The sequence below is a fragment of the Protomyctophum parallelum genome, assembly GCF_964188405.1.
Source record: "Protomyctophum parallelum genome assembly, chromosome: 7".
Taxonomy (NCBI): Eukaryota; Metazoa; Chordata; class Actinopteri; order Myctophiformes; family Myctophidae; genus Protomyctophum; species Protomyctophum parallelum.
This window is the reverse complement of record NC_139705.1, coordinates 14,453,892-14,469,419: the sequence shown is the minus strand read 5'-3', so window position 1 is coordinate 14,469,419 and position 15,528 is coordinate 14,453,892. Positions and strand designations below refer to the sequence as shown.

The 15,528-nt window shown below is 40.1% G+C and overlaps 2 protein-coding genes across 2 annotated transcripts; one reads left to right on the top strand and one right to left on the bottom strand.

Annotated features, from left to right (window-relative positions):
• Positions 1 to 1,990: 1,990 nt before the first annotated feature.
• LOC310861944 (chymotrypsin-like elastase family member 2A) lies at positions 1,991 to 8,773 on the bottom strand (the record flags this gene model as incomplete). Its single annotated transcript, XM_083769681.1, has 8 exons — positions 1,991 to 2,008; positions 3,063 to 3,215; positions 3,778 to 3,923; positions 4,706 to 4,842; positions 5,433 to 5,558; positions 6,094 to 6,191; positions 8,411 to 8,499; positions 8,737 to 8,773. The coding sequence occupies 8 exons, from the start codon at positions 8,771 to 8,773 to the stop codon at positions 1,991 to 1,993; spliced, it is 804 nt and encodes a 267-aa protein (XP_083625807.1).
• A 1,022-nt stretch (positions 8,774 to 9,795) lies between these two features.
• LOC310861943 (chymotrypsin-like elastase family member 2A) lies at positions 9,796 to 14,881 on the top strand (the record flags this gene model as incomplete). Its single annotated transcript, XM_083769680.1, has 8 exons — positions 9,796 to 9,835; positions 10,050 to 10,138; positions 10,448 to 10,545; positions 12,320 to 12,442; positions 13,421 to 13,557; positions 14,221 to 14,366; positions 14,621 to 14,773; positions 14,876 to 14,881. 8 exons carry the CDS (start codon positions 9,796 to 9,798, stop codon positions 14,879 to 14,881), a joined length of 792 nt encoding a protein of 263 aa, XP_083625806.1.
• Between the last annotated feature and the right edge of the window lie 647 nt (positions 14,882 to 15,528).

Sequence of the window (15,528 nt, the reverse complement as noted above, 5' to 3'; positions counted from 1 at the left end):
GCCATAAACTACACAGGTTCATCTCGATGTTCTGGGCATCTTTGTAATGTTAGTGTTAGTAAAAAAGCAGGTAAAGGAGTAAAGTTTGAGGCAAACTAACATCAGTCACTCTGCCGTTCACTGTAGTGGAAGAGGTGCGCCTGGTGAGGGTTTAAACCCGCAGCTACGTCGAGTCCGACTACAGGAAATACGTAGGCTGCGACCATGAGACTCGCTACGGAATCGGTCTATAGGCAGCCGACAGGCTTCTTTTGTTGAAAGTGGGAAATTTGGTATATTGTGCAAAATCCCAGCATTCCGGTTTTTTTACACCATTCCTAGCTAAGGTCCACAAGAGTGGACGCCCCATATTGTCAGGCATCGTTCCCTTACCTCGAACATGTCTGCTTTCGTAGATTATTTGATCAGGCCAATGTTAGAGTCCCTGGCCCCACTACCTCAGACTGTATTTTGATGTGGAAGCACTATACACAAATGATCCACATGATCCGCATTCATGCCCTTGGGCATTTTTAGAGTCACGCAGTGCTAATCCAATTCCATCAAATGATCAAATCATAGCATCACTACCCTCGCTGAGTTGGTGCTGACAATATATATACTCTAAGGTGCTGACCCATAACTATTGTATGTTTCAGGATGAGTTTTTCCTACAGAGGAAAGGTGTGGCTATGGCTCAAACATGTCTTGCAACTTTACTAGTCTTTTTGTGGGTTATTTACTTGGAAAAAAACAAAATACTGACAGTGTATTTTGACAGTGTGGTCAACCCTTTCTTTCCAAACCTGCTGATTTATAAGAGATATGATGATGATATATTTTGCCTTTTAAAAGGCTCTGTTGACCTTTTACACTCATTCTGTAATTTTCGTAACTCTGCCTAAAGTTTACTGTGAACTGATTTGCATAGTTCGTTTTTTGGACACCTGGATAATCCGTAAAGACGATGTCTTGTACACAGATTTATACACCAAAACTATTGACCGGAACAGCCTTCTCAGAGCAGACTGAGAGAATTTGCGCTTTGGGTATTTAGAAAAGCGCTATATAAATTTGAGCTATTATTAATAGCCTACCGTACAGTCAGCTTTGCAAGCTTAAACGCAAAGACCCAAATTATTTTACCAAACACGTTGTTATACAGGAAAAACAACTTCGTAATTGAGCAGAGGCCCAGAGCTGACCTGTAGACGAGCAAATCGGTATATTTTTGTTAATGGCATTTCATGTTTGTGTTAGGACAAAAATCTACACTATAGCTGAATGTAGGAGGGATAAATCCTCCCCCCCCCCTCCTGTGTAGCCTAGAACTTGAGGTCATGTGATCAGTGATATCACTAAGATGTACTCTTTGGCTTGCAGAGTACATCTGATTAATTGATTGATTGAAAAATGTATTAACAGTTTGCAGAATTACAGTACATTTCAAGCACAACTCAAAGACTGTTAACTGTGAGTGGACGACCCAATAAAGCATTACACTTGTTTACAAGAGGGTCCACCTTGTTCAATTCATCAAAACATTTAGAGACGTACAAATATACACTTCTAAAGAACAGAACAGGAATTCATCATAAATCATCATCATCTTCGCGATGTCACTGATCACTTCACCTCCTAGACCTCCAGTTCTAGGTTACACACAATAACTCTAAGCCAAGGTATGTTAATGACATAGTTCAATGTTGAAAATGAGTGGTATTCCCCTTTAAGGAAGTATTTTAACAGGAATCTTGTAGACCAGGCACATTGCAAGATGCTGTACTCTGTCGTACAGCCTATCAAAATGGGCAGGGGTGAGCTCCTTGGGATAATTGTGATGGTTTTGTAAAGGTATAATTGTACAGTTTACATGTCTTCATACATGGACATGATTAGATAAATAATATGATTTTGCGAAAACAAGAAGAAAACAGTCAGTATTTTTGCTTTATTTGATTTTACATTGACAGCTGTATAACAACCAAGTTGGACATCCATCCCATGCACCTTAGTTTGTGGTCATCACCTGGAAAAGCAAAAGCATACAAGAATGTGTTATAGCCTCAGTAATTATCCATTATTCTTACGTGGTAAGAATATAAATTAGTATAATTTCACTGCCACACTGAGCCACATTTAAAGCAGGAGAAATACTAAACCATTATTTACAGACATACTGTATTACTGTAATCACAGTTCAGTCCAACTTTAAGAATCCTTACTTCCATGTGTAAGCTAAATGGATAAAATGTAAAATACAACTTTAATGCATTATACGTAGCTCCAAACCTAACTCCAATATGTTATTTTTTATTATATTTTTTAAACAAAGCAATACTGCCTCATCAAAGTTGGTTTTGTGACTTTATATAATGTCAATTACTTCCATGAGAGGGGAGAGGTGGAGGAGTTGCTTTAGCAGACAGTTTGGTCCAATGGAGTTAGGAGGCTTTGTCAGAAGCGCTACTTTTCATTGTTTCATTCAAACAGATGAAAAGGGTGTTCAATTACACTGATTTATGCAAAAAATTATAATAATCAAAAACCTCAAAGATTGAGTTAGGTAGTTTCCTCCCTGTGGGTTGGGAGGGTACCAGGGGTCCCCACCACCAAAATGAGATAATATAGCGTCACAATCATTTTAACCACTTTAAAAACATTTTATACTTTGGCTATTCAAGAAGAGCAGATATACTTGCTCATATAGCACGGCACGACGTGCTATAAACTTGTATGTAGATCTGCTATAAAAAATAAGCCAGCCTGACGGCGCGGGTTCGACTCCCTATCCCGACGGCCTTTGCCGCGTGTCATCCCCCCCCATCTCTCTCCCCATTTCCTGTCAGTCTACTTTCAACCTATCAATAAAAGGCAGAAAAAGCCAAAATATCTTAAATATTTTTTTAAGTAATACAGATCTATTAACAATAGGTTATCTCTTGAGAGTCCATTTGGTTTAATTTTACACTCTCAAGAGTTAACGATCTATAAGGGTACATTTGGTTACCAACTCTCCATCATTTAGCTGGGGACCACCTGGAACCCCCTGAGAACCACTGCTTATGGAAGGCACTACTTACGTTGTTGATCCAGGACATGTAGGCGCTGACGCGGGTGAAGACAGAGGGCTTCTTGGCGTAGTTGCAGCCCATGCTGGAGCCGAAGCTGACCACACCGTGCACGTCCCAGGATCCATCAGGGTTCTGGCAGTTCAGGGGGCCGCCAGAGTCTCCCTGAAAGGGTTCAAATCAGGGCTTAATTTCAGCTTGGCGAAGCTCATGTGCGTGCGTGCGTGCGTGCGTGCGTGCGTGTGTGTGTGTGTGTGTGTGCGTGTGCATGTGCGTGTGCGTGTGCGTGTGTTAGCCTGCGCAACAGTGACACTTGGTTGTGATTGTGAAAACCAACCAAACGCTATTTCCGTGCTCAGACCCAGCCAGGGACGGACACAGCCAGCCAGCCACCCACAGACACACAAAGCTGCATAAGGAAGTGGTTGCACCCCTTAAAAATAGCCCTATCATATGACAAAACGTGGGTATTATTTAAAATAAATATTCCTAAACAAATTGAGCTGGGAACCCATTCGTGGGACATGTGAGAATGGTCCATATAGATAAAACACCTGCCTGTAGAAAAAAACAGGGATGTAGGCAGGGAAACAAACCTACCTTCTATGATGTCACTGAGCATCATCGAAGGTACTGAAACCCCACTTCAGCAACTTTCAATATAATTGTCCGGGTGTTCTAGGGTTAGAGTGGCGTGCCACAATAACAAAAAGCTCTTGTAACTTACGTTGCAGCTGGCCAGCTCGCCGTCTCCTCCAGCACAGATCATGTTGTTGGTCACCAGGCTGCCCCACCAGTCATATTTGCTGCAGTTGGCGTGGCTGACCACAGGCAGGAGAGCCTGCTGCATGATGTCAGCAATGGGACCGCCGGCTATAGAAAAGAACAGGATGTTCGGATTGATCACATTCTATGCCTTTATTGATAGGGTATACAGTAATTAGACAGGAAAGGCGGAGAAAGATGGGGGGAAGTCATGCGACAAAAGTCGACGGGCTCGGGACTCGAACCCGCAACATGCCATCAGGCTGGATTACCGGCCTATAGGTGGCTGGACGGCTCAGCCGTGGCCCAGGCCAATCACATTATATTTAAACAGAGCAGTGATGTTCTGTCACAAAAAAAAGAAGAAAAAATAATATTGTTGATGTTTTGTGGTGATTGTTGTTAAGAGTTTATACAAACATGGTCAAAAAGAGACTCTTCAGACTCAAAGGTTTACCATGAAAGCATGCATTGTAAAAGATGTCAGCTGTGACATTTTTATATATTTTCTTTGTATTTTTAGGAAACAGTATTCTTATTATTTTTGAGTGGTGCAACCACTCCAAGGAACAGTAATGTGTCCGCCTATGTGTTGGTTCACCTATGTGACTACCTATGTATTGGGTAATGAGCACCAGTATAATGAGTAACAGTAGGGGCGCTGTTGTGCCAGAAACAGAGAGAGAGAGAGTGCTGCACTGTTGCCTGCTAATGAGAGAGAGAGAGAGTGAGGGGGGGGGGGGGGGGGGTACACCACTCAGTTCACACGGGTGTGATTTTTCATTTATGTTTTTCCTTTCTTTTAAAGCATTATTTTCTGTGAAGCACATGGAGTTGTAAATGAACTATATAAATAAAGCTTAAATGTATTTCAAGTGTTGAGAACATACTCCAGAGACGTCCCCAGCCAGTGACGTAGCAGCGGGTCTTGTGGGGCATGACGTAGCCAGCGTCAGGGAGACAGGCCGCCATGATGCTGTCTGAGAAGGTGACGGGCGAGGACAGTTTGATCAGGGCAATGTCGTTGCTGGAACGCACACACACAACACAACACACAACACACATCAATTTACATTTAGTGCATTATTTTGTATAGCTAACTGCACAGAAATTAGGAAAATAAATTGACTTCTGTACGACTGTACAAAAAACATTGGGGGTTTGAAATACAATATTATTTTATTAAAGGCTGTACTAGCAGCTGTACGTGGCAATGAATGATAACTATAGACTAATATTGATCAGGTTGTCTTGAACAAAGGAATTTAAATATGAATGAAATGAGTGTCATTTTTTATTTGAGCTATATACACAATGTTTTTCTAAAATTTAGGATTTAGAACAGTGATTTAGGACAGTGGTTCTCAAAAATAAGTTATAACAGATGTACAATTGGCAGTGGGGGGGGGGGGGGGGGGGAGATCTGCTGCCAATTTATTTTGGTGGTCCTTGGTACAGAAATGTTTGAGAACAAATGATTTAGAAGGCATTTGTAGAATTGGCCTCAGTTCTTAATGGGGTAATGGAGCCACCTGGTTGAATAACAGTCAAAAAAGAATCCAGAGATCAATGTTTTAAGATGTTCAGCGGTTGTGGCGAGGAAATGGTCATGCCTACCGGATCCTGTAAGAGTCCCACTGCTCGTGGACAACGATCTTCTCGGGGCTGAGGGCGATGGAACCGGCCTCATTGTCGTCCTTCAGGTTGTGTTTGCCCAGATACACTCTGTAGGTGTTGCGACTGCTACAGAGTCACCACAAAATACACAACAGGTGTTGATAGAAGCTATTCAAGAGCAAATATTTTTCTTTTATTTAATTTGTTTAAAGTATTACAATTCAGGAGGTTGAATGAAACAATGCAGAGTTATGCATCTTAAATCCCAATTACTAGATTAAAAAGGTAATGATTTGACCTTTTTTCAAATTCAGAAAAAGGTCAAACAATTCACTTGAAAATGTGTTATTTTCAGCATTGTAATGTATAAATTAGGCACCAATCAGTTTCTTTAAAAATATATATATATAATACATCAATGTTACTATTTTTCTACAACGGACTGTTATAGAATATCAGCAACTACTTGCAATACAGGTATTGTATATTCAAGGGAATATTGTGAAAGTGACTAATATTTCAACTACAGAGGTTCATTACATTAGCACATTGTAAGATATTTTCACTTTCTTTGGGGGGGGGGGATACTAGCAGTTACTATATACGTTTTACATTTATTTTGTAAGCTATTTTGCTTCTAAAGTGTCTCTTTTGGTCTTACCTGATGCAGTGAGCAGCGGTCAGGACCCACTGGCTGGCGATCAGAGTACCTCCACAGGTGTGGTGGAACTTGCTGCCGCTCTGGTACTGCAGAGACACCTGAAGAAAAGCAACATCGAGTCAATATGGTTTTAGAACAAACAGATCAACATCTCAGGCTTTAACAGAATCCATAGAAAGAATAACAGACGCAATTGACAATCATAAATATGCAGTCGGAATATTCATTGACCTTAAGAAGGCTTTTGACACTATCCATCACACTATATTATTAAACAAATTAGAGAAAATTGGTATTAGAGGACGGGCAATACAATGGATTAAAAGCTACTTGGACAGACGGCAACAGTTTGTGAAGTTGGGTTTGCATAGTTCAAATTGCTTGGACATTGCTTGTGGCGTCCCCCAGGGGTCAGTATTGGGGCCCAAACTTTATATTTTATATATCAATGATATTTGCAAAGAATCACAGCTGCTATCATTGGTACTTTTTGCAGACGACACAAATGTTTTCTGCTCCGGGGATAATTTGGCCAAATTACAGGGTGACATCAATGGTGAATTACGGAAATTAAAATTATGGTTTGATCAGAATAAACTATCTTTAAATGTGAGCAAGACTAAGTACATTAGTACATGCTATTTGGTAAATGCAGGACTAACACTCAGGTACATATCCAGATAGATGGGGTTGCTATTGAACGGGTGCACGAAAACAAATTTCTAGTTGTGACAATTGACGATGGGCTTAGCTGGAAAACACACATCACAAACGTAAAATATAAAGTAGCTAGAAGTATAGCAGTCATAAATAAAGCAAAACAGGTTCTAGATCTTAAGTCACTTCACACCCTCTACTGTTCCTTAGTTTTGCCATATTTCCATTACTGTGCTGAGGTATGGGGTAACAACTACAAAACATCAATTTATTCACTTGTCATTTTGCAAAAGAGAGCAATAAGGACTATTCACAAGGTTGTTATCTGGAACACACAAATCCACTTTTTATACAATCATAATTGCTCAAATTCACAGACATTGTAGCGTACCAGACAGCAATAACAATGTACAAAGCCAAGAACCATAAATTACCAGCTAATATTCAAAATCTGTTTCATGATCGGGAGGGGGGTTATAATCTGAGGGGAGAACTCAACTTTAAAACTTTAAATCGTAATACCACATTGAAAAGTTTCTGCATTTCCATTTCTGGTGTAACACTATGGAACAGCTTGAGCAAGGAACAAAAGCAATGTCCAAGCATCAATCAATTTAAAGCAATGTACAAAAACATGATATTTTCAAGATACAGGGAGGAAGAAAATTGATTTCACGAGTAGCCTACTCTAAATATATTATATTTATGTATATTATATATTATATTATATTTGTGTAGAATGTTTTGTTATATGGGTATTAAATTGTCTATATTTTAAAATAGACAATCTGGATGTATGTGTAACTGAAAAGTAATTTCAGTTAAAGAGGGGTGGGAGTTTATACGTTTTGACTTCTTCTCACTCCTTTTCGGATATGCTTAGATTTATTTATTTTATTATTTGCTATTTTTTCTGTTAACTATTTTTATTTAAATTATTTTTCATTGTGAATTGCAAGGAATTGTTCTGTTTATTGGCATATTCGAAATAAACATGACAAACCAAACCAAACCAAACATTCAAAACAAAAAGCAGATTAAATATCTATATTTTAGGTGACAGGTAAATACTGAAGTCTATCCTACTTGGTTGTACAGTGACGATGCTCACGGAAAATACGATTTCGAGCTCAGAACCGGTTATTTTCACAGAGCACCACAGTCGCACGGCAATTAAAACAACAATAACAACAATGCTGGGATCTGTCAGTGACTGATGGGTGCTCTTTGGTGATACAGGTAAGATTATAGACACAAAAAAAAGATTCCAAGGCGCAATATGTATTTATGAGCAATAGATAGACCCTGAGGAAGACCTTGTACAGTATGTCGAAACACGTTTTTTCTTGTTGCCTTGCTCATAAATAAATCATTTTATATTTTTTCACCAAAGACGGAGTGCCTTGGACTTTTTCTTTGCAAGTCTGGATTTTACACCTTGGGAATTAAGCAGTACTACTTTGAAAAAAAGAAAAAAAAAATTATTGAAACGTGTGAGAAAATCTGAGATCTATGGTTTTGAAGAACTCAAGTGTGACTTAACCATAATAATTCTTGCTTAAAATAAATAAAAGATAAATAAAACTTTCGAATGAATATTAGTGTTCCGTGGAACACTAATATTGTTCAGTGGAAATAATATTGTTCCGTGGAAACATACCTGCCAGGGAAAGCTGCTCTCACGGACATCATCTCCACCGACCACCTTGGTAAGGGTGGGGGGGAAGGTGGGCATGCCACACCCGTAGGCTGAGAGACAGAGAAATATATCATAATTTTGCTCAGATATCTTGATGATGTCAACACATTAGCTCAATAGAGATTGGTTTCCAATAACACACACACACAGGCCAATATATATATAGTTGTTTTTCTACCGACTGAAAATAAATGATATTGCTATAACTTGGTAGGAAGGTTATATCTCATCTCAAATGATTGCTCTAGTCAGTTTTGGATAATTGATTGTCTGTTTATAGTGCTTACCGGCAGCAACACACACAGCCAAAATCAAGAACTTCATGGTGACTTTTCTCAGTACAGGTTTGTGACCACTGACCAGTCCTCCTTATATAGCAAATCGACTGACTTGCTGAGCTGTTTTGGTCAGCGAGTATTTTTCCCCTTTTTGCCTTTGTGACAACCTTGGACATAAATAACCCCAAAGGAACATCTTATCTACTGACCCTGTGAAATGCACAGGTGTCATGGAGCTGAGCTGCGTGTGTGTTTCCATTATTTAACTCTAAACCATGAGATTTTTTAGCTACCGTCAGTATATTATAATACTAATAATAATCATACTACTACTACTGATAACAGCAATAATAATAATAATAATAGCCCAATAATTATTATTATTATTTTGCAGTTTTTGGCAGTAGTACTGGAATTTGTGCATGTGAATTTGTGCAACCCTTAATATCAGATCATGGAGGAGTACACCAATGTTTGTGCATTAATGTAAATTAACTAAAATAATTTTAGGGTTGAAACTAGGTCACTTTTGATGAATACATTTTAATGTTGTCCGATCTGTATGGTAGACTATGTTATTACAATACAATTTATGTGGTTGTAATTTGGAGAGCAGTCAAAGGTCATGTCTCACCTAGACACAGGATCTGACATGAATTTTGACCTGATGGTCAAGAGTCAATTTGTCCTCTGAGCAAGCAGGCAGGCTCTAGCTCAAGGTTAAAGGTTTCAGTAGTGCACAGGAAACCAGGTTCAAATCCGGGGTAGAAAAGGAAAGTTACATACTGGTAGTGCTGCTTTAAATTGATGAGATTGACTTATTTGCTATATACTAGTTGAATAGGTTATGGGAATATTCTTGTCATGAACACATGTTTGGTCCTAAACTTGGAAAGATTATTTTGTTAGTCTGGTATTTGTGCCAATGTGGATGCCCACTTCACTCCACCCCTAGCTCCATCAAAGGGCACATTTCCAAGAACTTGGCCTCAATTCTGGCCTTCAACAAACATCCTAAACAGTATAAAGGTGTCTGATGTGTTGGCAACAAACTGTGAAGATACAGCCATGATGAAGTTTGTGGTCCTTGCCGTGCTCGTTGCAGGAGGTAAGCATACAGTATGTGACAACATACAACTGTGTTACAACATCTTTACTAGAAACTTCGACCTTGTGAGCAAAGTGCATTGCCATATGATTATAGTGTGACTTGACACTTCTGCTTTTTCTACAAAGTCATTGCAGAAAGTCATATGGTGAAAGCAGCAGACAGTCGCTTTGCTATATTCTGAAACTTCTCTAAATGCTGTCTGTCTGTCTAGCCTATGGGTGTGGTCTGCCCACCTTCCAACCTGTGGTGACCAGGGTGGTTGGAGGACAGGATGTCAGGGCTCACAGCTGGCCATGGCAGGTAAACTACCCTGAAGCATCTTCTGTACTGTTCTTACTATCTGTGGGTAGTATTAACAAATCTCCATTTTACAATGAAAACCTTCCAATGTAAGCTGACCTCCCTGAGTCCCCGTCCCCGACATAATGAAGCTGTCTTCTGTACCCTAATGTCAGATGGAAGAACTGTCTCAGCTATTACTCCATTTCATCAGGCCATAAAGCAAGATTAAGCACTAGTTAAGCCCAAATTAAATGTGTAAAGATGAAAGTCATCTAGTCAACAGCGTCGGCAGCGTTCAGTGCGACTGTAAAACATTGTGTGTTTCAGATCTCCCTGCAGTACAACAGGGAGGGTGAGTGGAGACACACCTGTGGCGGCACTCTGATCTCTGACCAGTGGGTCCTCACTGCTGCTCACTGCATCAGGTGAGACATAATGGAGACACTCTGATCTCTGACCAGTGGGTCCTCACTGCTGCTCACTGCATCAGGTGAGACAAAATGGAGACACTCTGATCTCTGACCAGTGGGTCCTCACTGCTGCTCACTGCATCAGGTGAGACAAAATGGAGACACTCTGATCTCTGACCAGTGGGTCCTCACTGCTGCTCACTGCATCAGGTGAGACACAATGGAGACAAAACAAAGAACATCTTTAATTCCTTGTTTAAACCACCAAAGTAAAACTCAACTGAAACGCACAACCCCATAACTGAAAGTAAACTGGAAAAAAAAAATCTAAATAAAAGTGAACTAGAAAAAGTGCCCCTCGGGGCACAGGTCTCCACCAGGCCAGGTCAGATTGTGGCCTCGAAAAGGGTGGCATTTGTTCTTATTCCATTAATAATAATAATAATAAAACTTTATTTGTATAGCACCTTTCATGACATGAAATGCAGCTCAAAGTGCTTTACAGAACAATGGAGAATAAAAGAAAAGCAAGGCAACGACAGTAATGCAATACAGTGAGGACATGAATAACAAAAACTAAAATAAAAACAACTAAAAGATCAATTAAAAGCAATGTTGTAGAAGTGGGTCTTGAGCTGAGCTTTAAAAATGTCTACAGAGGCTGCCTGACGAAGGTACAGAGGGAGCTTGTTCCATGCCGACGGCTGCTTCCCCGTATTTTTTAGTTGCCATTTTTTTAGGCAAAGCGAGCAGGCCAGCAGTGGAAGACCTTAGCGGGCGGTTTGGGACATATTTAGGCAGGCAGTCATGTAGGTAGGAAGGTGCGAGACCATTGAGAGCTTTATAGACAAGTAAAATAATTTAAAAATCAATCCTAAAAACAACCGGAAGCCAGTGCAGTGATGCCAAAACTGGAGTAATATGTTCTCTCATCTTAGTTCTAGTTAAAACTCTGGCTGCTGCCCAGGCCGTAGCGTAACGGTCTGGGCACCGGACTGGTAATCCAGTCGCAGTGTGCCGCGGGTTCGACTCCCGGACCCGACACGGCCTTTACTGCATGTCATCCCCCCATCTCTCTCCCGTTTCCTGTCAGCCTACTGTCTGTCCCTTCAAAAAATCAATAAAAGGCGTAAGCCGCAAAAAAAAAATATCTAAAAAAAAAAAAAAAACTCTGGCTGCTGCATTTTGGACAAGTTGTAATCTGTCAGTTGTTTTCTTAGGCAGTCCTGAAAAAAGTGCATTGCAGTAATCAAGCCGAGAAAAAACAAAGGCGTGGATTAGCGTTTTTGCATCGTCCAAGGACACATAGGCTCTGATTCGTGCAATATTTCTAAGGTGAAAAAAGGCAATCTTGGTAACATGATTAATGTGTGATGGCAATTGGATGATTTGAGGCATTTTGTTCAAAGAAATGTGTTTTGCAAAAGTCCACCTGTTGGTGGCGTTATAACCGGCCAATGTGAAAAGGGTGGGATATATTCCTCAGCCTAGTAGGAAAGTCTGTGAAATATTTCACGTAAATTGCACACTGCGTTCATGATTTGAGGCTTTTTGTTTCAAAAGGGCCAATCCAAACTTTGAAAGCCAAAGTTAGCCAATTAGGATGGAATATAAAATATCGGACAGATCCAACTTGAACACATGACTATAGAGATAGTGTGTAACGAGTCGGCCTCCTGGTGGAGCTATAACATGCCGTTCTGGACTTAGTACACATTACACAAGTAACTATAACAACTGTGATAACATAATGTTTTAACTATCTATATTATGCTCTATTATCTTACAGCAATGGCAGGGAGTACAGAGTAGCCATGGGAAAGCACAGCCTTCAGGAGATGGAGGCGGGCGAGGTGTTCCTGAGCCCTGCCAACATCATCGTTCACGAGAAGTGGAACCCCCTCTTCATCCGGTAATTTACAATGACAATTTAGGCATTTAGCAGAAGCTAAGAACACCACAAGGTAAGACATCAAATACATAGAAACATAGATGTACTCCGTCTCCGTTACAAGTACAAGTCTTGTATTCAAAATGTACTTGAGTAAAAGTACAAAAGTATCGGCAAATTCGGCATCAAAATGTACTTAAAGTACTAAAAGTATGATATATGATATAATGATATTGCAGAATGTCCCATTTGTGTGAGCTTGTAGATCGGCTATTTTCAAATGACGTATAGTTCAACTTCAACTATAATGTATAGTTTAAGTGGTTATGTTAATGTATATTTTCAAATCAAAATTGTAATCTCCAAAGTAACTAACGTTTTCAAATAATTGTAGTGGAGTAAAAGTAAAATGTTTAGCTCTGAGATGTAGTGGAGTAGATGTAAAAGTATTGGAAATTGGAAATACTCAAGTAAAGTGCAAATACCTAAAAGTTGTACTTAAGTAAATGCACTTAGTTACTTTACACTACCGCATAGAAATAGTCATCAAGAATCCTAAGCAAGCTAAGAACCATTAGGTACAGTGAAGCTATGAGTACACATTATTGAGTGCAACGTGCTACGACTACATATAAATGCTAAATTATAAATCTAATAAAATGCTAAAACCTTTGCTGTGAAATACAAATAAGTGTCTCGTTCATTAGATTTCTCTCATATTTCCTGAATATTTTGTCAATGCCAGCATCCACACAAAATAGTAAAAAACCTAGAATGGTTGTCAAAACGGGAAAGGGCACACACCAGTGTTGGTGAGGTGCTGGCCTAAGGCAGAAAATAAGTAAAAATGAGAAAAAGGGAATCATTCCCTGAAGAAGACCCTAGGTCGAAACGTTGGTCAATAAATATACAGCATCGTGGCTACGAGTGTGCGACCTTTTCCTCATTTTTACTTACGACCTGGTTGTAACTTGTCTTCTGTGTGTTTATCCTCTCCAGTAATGACATTGCACTGATCAAGCTGGCCTCCCCTGTCACCTTTACCGACACCATCATGGCTGCCTGTCTTCCCGAGGCTGGCTTCCTCCTTCCCCACGATGAACCCTGCTATGTCACTGGATGGGGACGCATCAAGAGTTAGTGTCCACGTCCACTGTTGTCTCTATATCTCCATCTATGTTCACACCCCTTTGTTTCATGTTTTATATCCCTAGACGGCATCTCTAGGGCGGCAGTGGCTCAGGAGTAGGGGTAGAGTGGCCGGATGGTAACCGGCTAACCACAAGGTTGCCAGTTCGACCCCGGGCTCCCCCAGAGTTAGTGTCGAAGTGTCCTTGAGCAAGACACTGAACCGCTCCTGATGTGCTGGTTGGTGCCTTGCATGGTTTCTGCCGCCATGGGTGTATGAATGTGTGTGTGAATGGGTGAATGAAATGCACAATCTATGTAAAGCGCCTTGGATAAAGGCTCTATATAATTGCACCATTTACCATTAGAGTCTACACAGTATACTCAAACTGAACTCTGTATACTCCCATTATCCTCCATCTACTACTCACAAGACACAAATTCAGCGCTATACATCAAACCAGAACCTAGTGCACACATATAAATGCCCTATGCTCATACTCCAAAGTGTTTAGAAAAATCTCATCTGATGTTGATATTATAAGGAATGTTTAGACTACAGTAGATGTTTGAAAGGCATTAGAGATTTGCGTTCCTACGATGTAATGAATGCTGACATTTTACACTAGCTGCCTGAGCTATGTGTTAACACACCTCTCTCCTCCATCCAGCCGGAGGCCCTATTGCTGAGATCCTGCAGCAGGCTCTCCTGCCCGTGGTCGACCATGCCACCTGCACCAAGCCCGACTGGTGGGGCCCTCAGGTGTCGGCTAACATGGTCTGCGCTGGTGGAGACGGGGTTGTTTCTGGATGCAATGTGAGTCTAAAGAAAAACAAATGATACGATTGAGTCACTGTAATATCTGAATGTGATGTTGCAAAAATGGATCATCCAGCGTGATTTATGTTCAATAGCATTTTGTACATCTGCTATTTTGAAGAAAAAAAAATAAAGGATGAAAACTATACTGATTGAGAAGGCCTTAATTTAAATCTGCCCCGGCTGTAAATGGATTTCAATAGCACATACAGTTCACGAAGTGATCATTGGGTGTCTCTTGCACGACTCAGGGAGACTCCGGTGGTCCTCTGAACTGCCGGAACATGGACGGTGCCTGGGAGGTCCACGGTGTCGTCAGCTTTGGCTCTGGCCTCAGCTGCAACTTCCCCAAGAAGCCCACCGTCTTCACCCAAGTCAGCTCCTACATGGACTGGATCAGCTCTGTAAGTTATAAATAACAAAATTGTGTGGGGACAAAAGCTGTATATAGGAGGGGCTAGAACCTCTCAAAAATAAATATCATGGAGATTCTTTTGTGTTTCAAGGTGTAAGAGATGTATAAATATGTTAACACTGTATACAAATATTGTGTATTAGATTATATAAATATAATTATGCAGGTTTTCTGAAGACTTTACTAAATCTAAACATGCTTCTGCCATTTCTTCCACAGAAAATGGTTGCCTATTAAGAGGACAGACTTTTAAAGCCAGGAAATATCATCCATAATTAAATAAACTGAAAAGAAAAAAAAACATGTCACATGTGCCATCTTTCTTTGGTTATAATTATTATTATTACATTAATAACAATAGATACATTATCACAGTTTCATCAACAACAAATATTGAAAATCATTTAGATTCACCGAATACTGTAGAAAGAGTGGTGGGAACGTCCTATCACTGAGCACATGTTCACTTCTCAGTGGCCCCTTCATGTTTGCCTTTCCACTTCTTTTGGTCAATTTCCCAAGAACTGGTTATACCTGGAATAGACCTTCCTCTGTATCATACAGTATAAATCAGGGTTCTCTCCAGGACAAGGACCCATGAGCAGAGAGAGACAGATGAAGCAGGGACCCCCACTACATACAGTAGATTATATACAGGGACCCTCACTTCATACAGTACAGTATATACAATTGTGTAGCAGATTAAACTTTTTCATAGGTTTCATTGATAGCTTTGTAGACTTG